Genomic DNA, 5867 nt, shown 5'->3' on the forward strand with positions numbered 1-5867 from the left:
ACTTTGTATTGGCATCTTATGGGAAAGTATAACAATTCTGCAGTTCCAGAATATGTAAAGTGAGGGCAGGGATACCATGGTAAACTGTTACAGCAGAAGTCCTTCCAAAGCAAATTTATGGGAACTAGGCCATCCTCAGCCTTGAACTAGCATGAGATCCACCCAAGTATGGATGGGGAAAATAGTAGAGATGGATCCCATGGTAAGAGGTGAGGATAAGTCTTACTTTCACCAAAACCTGCAGGGGCTCCGCCATTGGACACACTTCACAACTGAAGGAAAAGTCTTTCTTAAAGGGCAAGATGGTTCCCTCTTCCATAGCTCCTGAGACATCCATCTGGAAGGATGTTGCTCTCCTCCTGTCCCTCTCTGAATTCCTTTCCCAGTAGGAGTGATTGCTCTTGGGGCAGCCAGTCTGATAGAGACTTAAAGAAGCCAGATCCTGAGATGAGTCATCAGGAGATGCCTTTCTTGGAATGATTATGGCTTTGCTGTTTGGCATTTGGTCAATTGCTGAGCTCTTTTAGAGCTGCCCTGCCTAAGGATATTCTTTCCCTAGGAACTCCAGTTCTGCAGGATGCTAATCTGCTTTCAATGAAAAAGAGGTTCTGTGGTCAAATATTTTTGGGCAATGTTGGGTTAAAGAAAGTTGACAAGGTTTCTTAACAATAGGACCTTATAGATCCCTTAGCATGTTGATATGCAATAAGATTTTCCATGTGCAGGATGTAGTATGCAGTGATTTCCAAACTTAAGAGAACAGTAAACCTATTTTCCTCCCTGGAATGTCTACTAAGACACCTGGGTAAACATAAGGCTTTGCAAGGTAGGCGAACCCTTTGGCAGTGGTTCTCAGACTTTGCTGCACGTTGTAATCACCTGGGGATTAAAAAAATACTGATGTCTGGCTCCTACACTCAAACATTCTGGTTTAATTATTTAGGGGTACACTCTGGGCCTCAAGATTTTGAAAAACTCCCCAGGTGATTCTAACGTGCATCAAAGTTGAGAACCACTGCCCTCGATTCTCTTGTCTTGCGCTTAGTCAGCAGAGCGCTGACCTGGTTGAAGTCATTGTTTGGCCACCAAGTAGCTGCACAGCCCTCTCTGTACCTAGGTTTTATAATTTATAAGGCAGAGAAACATTAAACCCAAGTATCTTAGGTCTCCTGTGAGGAAGAAAGGCGCTGATGGGACAAATATCATATGATATCACTTACATGTGGAATCTAAAAATATGATACAAATAAATTTATGTACAAAATAGGAACAGGCTCACAGACTTTGGAAACAAATTAATGGTTACCGAAGGGGAAAGGTGGGGGAGGGAAGGGATAAATTAGGAGTTTGGGATTAACATATTCACACTACTATATATGAAATAGATAATCAACAAGACTTACTGGATAGCACAGGGAACTCTACTCAATATTCTGCAATAACCTATATGGGAAAAGAACCTGAAAAAGAGTAAATATATGTATATGTATAACTGATTCACTTTGCTGTACACCTGAAACTAACACAACATTATAAATCAACTATACTCCAATATAAAATAAAAATTAAAAAAAAAATCCCCAACTGTCTTAGGTCTCCTGTGAGGAAGGAAGACGCTGATGGGACTGTGGAGAAACCACGCTCTTCAAGGACACGACTTCCTTATTTTACTTTACTGTCCAGTGCGCAGAAGGTCAAGCAGGACTAGAGCTCCTGAGAATATGTCCCAAGGCACTGTCTCTAGATATAATTTTTGGAGATTAATTTATCAGAACCACCTGAGGTGCCTCTTAACAATGTAGATGCCTGTGCCCGATGGCAGGGGTACTGCATCAGAATTTATGGCTGTGGAATAATAATACTAACATTTTAAATAAGTTCCCTGGGTAGTTCTCACGCACATTGAAGTTTGAGAATCAGTGCTCTGGAGGAGAGATCGGTTACTATTAAGAATGTGCTCAGTTTGCCTGGTAGAAGTCTGCTCAGGACCTGCTCACACCTGCCTCTCCAATTTTCATCTCATGACTCTTCCACTTGGACAATGCTCTGTTTCTGCTGAATAGTGAACTTTCAGAGTCACCAATAACAGCACGTCTTGGCCGTGGGGAGCAAAAGCTTATGCTTACAAAACAGCCTGCTTTGGGGATCAGGTCGTAGCGGGCTAGGGTGTCATTGTGCCAAATTCCTGTCTCAACTGAGATATAGGAAATCTTCAAAGAAATATATTCCTTTTGGTACAAGATAGGAATGAGGCAAGCCTAGGAACCAGCTCCATCAGACCCTGGGGGCAGGATGTAGGATGGAGCTTTGGGAGTTGGAAATTAAAGAGAAATCCTCAAAGATATTAGACATCTTGTTAGGAAGATAAATTGTCTTTCTCTGGAGACTTACTTCAGGAACTAATTACAGCCATGATGCTGGGGCAGCGAATTCAAAAAGCACCACCAGGAAGGTTTAGTGCAAGATCAGAAGCTCAGGGAGAGACACTGGCCTCCAAGCCCTGCTATCCTGGGCTGAGTCTGAAAAAAAATCCTGGGGAGCTCTAATATCAGGGATGTACTGTTTTGCCAAGGGTGAGAGGAACTCCTGAACTGAGAATAAGACATAGTGGTTCTGGAAGTTGCTAGGATTATGGACTCCTATCAATCAAGTTGCTAGGATTATGGACTCACGCTGCATTGTTGTTTATTTAAAGGGAACAAAGACAAGGTAATTGAAGTCCCGAGAGGAAAAGTGACTTGCCCAGGGTCACACATCTAGTGTGAGTGAGCTACAACCCAGGTCTCCTCTGCATTGGCAGGTCACCAGCAGAAGAAGCACTAAACAGAGGAAGAAGACACTAGTGAAGTGGAATTCAGGTAAGGATGGTTCATGCCCCACTCATGCTTCCAAATCTAATTTCTTTTCTTTGTTATTATTTCTAATGAGTCAGCTTAGTATTGGCCTGGCTGCTGGTGCATCAGGTGATCAAATATGACCAAAGCCCTCCTTCACAGCCCTATTCTAGAACTGTTAAGAACCCTCAAATCCATTAACCCAGATTCCTCCAATAGTTCTTAGACAACACCAGACTGCAGAAATATTTCTGCTTTCAAATTTTGATCCTTTTTTTTATTATCAAACTGCTGCTTTTATTAGGGGCTGTGAAAACCACCAAACAATGCCTGTGGAGCTTTGTGAGTTGCTAAAAGGAGCTTATGTTTGCTCTTTTGATTCCAAGGTTAATGCCAGTACTTATGAAAACTAAAAAAACAAACAGAAAACTCTTAATAAGCCAGCCAACTCTAATTAGGATAAGAGCTTTTCGTGAAACATGCATATTGTTAGACTGAAAATAGAAATATTCCTATAAACAGAGCCCATTGCTGACTGCTAATGGATTTTTTTTTTTTTTGGCTTGTGCTTTTTTTGTTCATGGAATATAAATTGCTCTTCCTTAAAATGTTCATTTAAAATTTTAAATAGTCACGGTACATATGTAGAGTGCTTTTAGCTTTCCAGTGCACTTTTACATCTGCTTTAATCTATGCACTGACCTTATCTCATAAGCAGGGCAAATATTATGATCTCCTTTTGGCAGAAGAGGAAATTGAGGTTCAGAGAGGTTAAGTGCCTTGTGGAAGATCAAACAGCTAACTGAGGACAGAGTGGCAAACACAAGAGCTGACTTGTAAGTTAGAGAATTATCACTTGCTCTCTATTCTTAGTATAAGGGAAACATTCATTACTTTTTTTCTTATATTGTAGTGAGCTCTATATTTGTGCATTTTCACATTAGGCTGTGAAGTTTGTTGAAGTGGAGTGCCTGCCTATCAGACACTCAATGTAAAACTTTTCAATTAAAATGACTTGATCTGACTTCCTCCCAGCTTCCCCTTCGCACCACCCCCCAACCCCATGTCCTCAAGTCCATTCTCTACATCTGCATCTTTATTCTCAGAGAGTTGCATAGACATAGATACACTACCAAATGTAAAATAGATAGCTAGTGGGAAGTTGCTGTATAACAAAGGGAGATCAACTCAATGATGGGTGATGTCTTAGAGGGCCAGGACAGGGAGGGTGGGAGGGAGTCACGGGAGGGAGGGGATATGGGGATATATGTACAAATACAGGTGATGCACTTTGGTGTACCTCAAAAACTGGTACAAGAGTGTAAAGCAATTATATTCCAATAAAAAGCTTAAAAAAATGACTTGATCTTTTGTTTTCTGTTTATTTTATTTTATTTTTAAAAAATTTTTTATTGCCATGTAGTTGCTTTCCAATGTCGTGTTGGTTTCTAAAAATAAAAAAGGACAGAAAACCTAAGAACTTTAAGTTCCCGAGAGGAATCAATACCACAAAATAAGAACAAGGGGAGAGAAGAGAAAAACAAGATTTTGAGAGAGACTACCTACAGTTTTGCTTAAGGGTATCCTGACTAATGTCAGGGGGGAAATTGTGTTCAGTTTCCATGGTAAAACAAATAAAACAATTTAACGTATCCTTATTACATTGTCATAATAAAATTATTGGTTCAAAAAATAAAATGACTCGAACTTCTCTTCAGGGATCCCCTTACCGGGCGCTTTTGTGTTAACTTTCACAGGTCAACCGCCGAATGGATGGCTGGGAGGAATTACACCGCAGTGACAGAGTTCCTTTTTACTGTGTTCGCTGAGCATCCCGAACGGGGGCTTTCTCTCTTCCTGGTCTTTTTGGGTTTCTATCTACTCACTCTGCTGGGAAACTCAGGGATGATCTTCCTGATCCGCAAAGATCGCCGGCTGCACACCCCCATGTACTTCTTCCTCAGCCACCTTTCCTTTGCGGACATCTGCTACTCCTCTGCCATCGTGCCCCAGATGCTGGCAGTGCTGCTGGAACACGGCGTAGTCATCTCCAAAGCACGCTGTGCCGCCCAGTTCTTCCTCTTCACCTTCTTTGCTTCCATGGACTGCTACCTCCTGGCAATCATGGCCTATGACCGCTACGTGGCCGTGTGCCGACCCCTGCTGTATGTCACCATCATGACCGAGAAGGCCCGCTTGGGTTTGGTAGCTGGGGCTTACGTGGCTGGTTTTTCTAGCGCCTTTGTTCGAACGGTCACCGCCTTCACGCTCTCCTTTTGTGGAAACAATGAGATCAACTTTATTTTCTGTGACCTACCCCCTCTGTTAAAACTCACTTGTGGGGAAAGATACACCCAGGAAGTGGTGATTATTGTGTTTGCTGTTTTTGTCATGCCTGCTTGTATAGTGGTCATCTTGGTGTCCTACCTGTTCATCATTGTGGCCGTCATGCAGATCCGCTCTGCGGGGGGCCGGGCCAAAACCTTCTCTACCTGTGCCTCCCACCTCACTGCTGTCGCTCTCTTCTTTGGGACCCTCATCTTCATGTACCTGAGAGATAATTCAGGCCAGTCCTCAGAGGCAGACCAAGTGGTGTCTGTGCTCTACACGGTGGTGACCCCAATGCTGAACCCCCTCATCTACAGCCTGAGGAATAAGGAGGTCAAGGAGGCTGTGGCGAAATCCCTGAGCCAACCAAAGGCTTCTGGAAGGCCCTAGATGGACCCTCACCAAATATGTCATTCCTTGGTTTCGCCATCCTTTCTGTCTTTCTTCGAATGTCACCTACTTGGGAAGACTTTCCCAGACAGCCTTATTAAAATCGCACCTAAACTTTCCACCTCCACTTTCTGATTTGCTATAGCGTGTAATACGTGTCATGATCTGATGTATGATGTTTTACATATTTGATACTGTCCAGTCCTCACAACCAGAAAGTAAACTACATGAGAGGAAGCACTTTTATCTGTCAGATTCATTTCTGTAAGTCCAGTGCTTAGCAAAGCACAGAACACACAAAAGGCTCTCAATAAA

General features: G+C 42.6%; 1 protein-coding gene across 1 annotated transcript; it reads left to right on the forward strand.

Moving 5' to 3' along the window:
* Positions 1-4607: 4607 nt before the first annotated feature.
* Positions 4608-5552, forward strand: LOC130850280 (olfactory receptor 9Q2-like). The gene has a single exon (XM_057729718.1). The coding sequence runs from the start codon at positions 4608-4610 to the stop codon at positions 5550-5552; it is 945 nt and encodes a 314-aa protein (XP_057585701.1).
* Positions 5553-5867: the final 315 nt, after the last annotated feature.

Source organism: Hippopotamus amphibius, chromosome 3, assembly GCF_030028045.1.
Source record: "Hippopotamus amphibius kiboko isolate mHipAmp2 chromosome 3, mHipAmp2.hap2, whole genome shotgun sequence".
NCBI classification, from domain to species: Eukaryota; Metazoa; Chordata; class Mammalia; order Artiodactyla; family Hippopotamidae; genus Hippopotamus; species Hippopotamus amphibius.

Excerpts from the sequence above, each read along its gene's own strand:
- LOC130850280 (XM_057729718.1), top strand. The coding sequence starts at position 4,608 with ATGGCTGGGAGGAATTACACCGCAGTGACAGAGTTCCTTTTTACTGTG.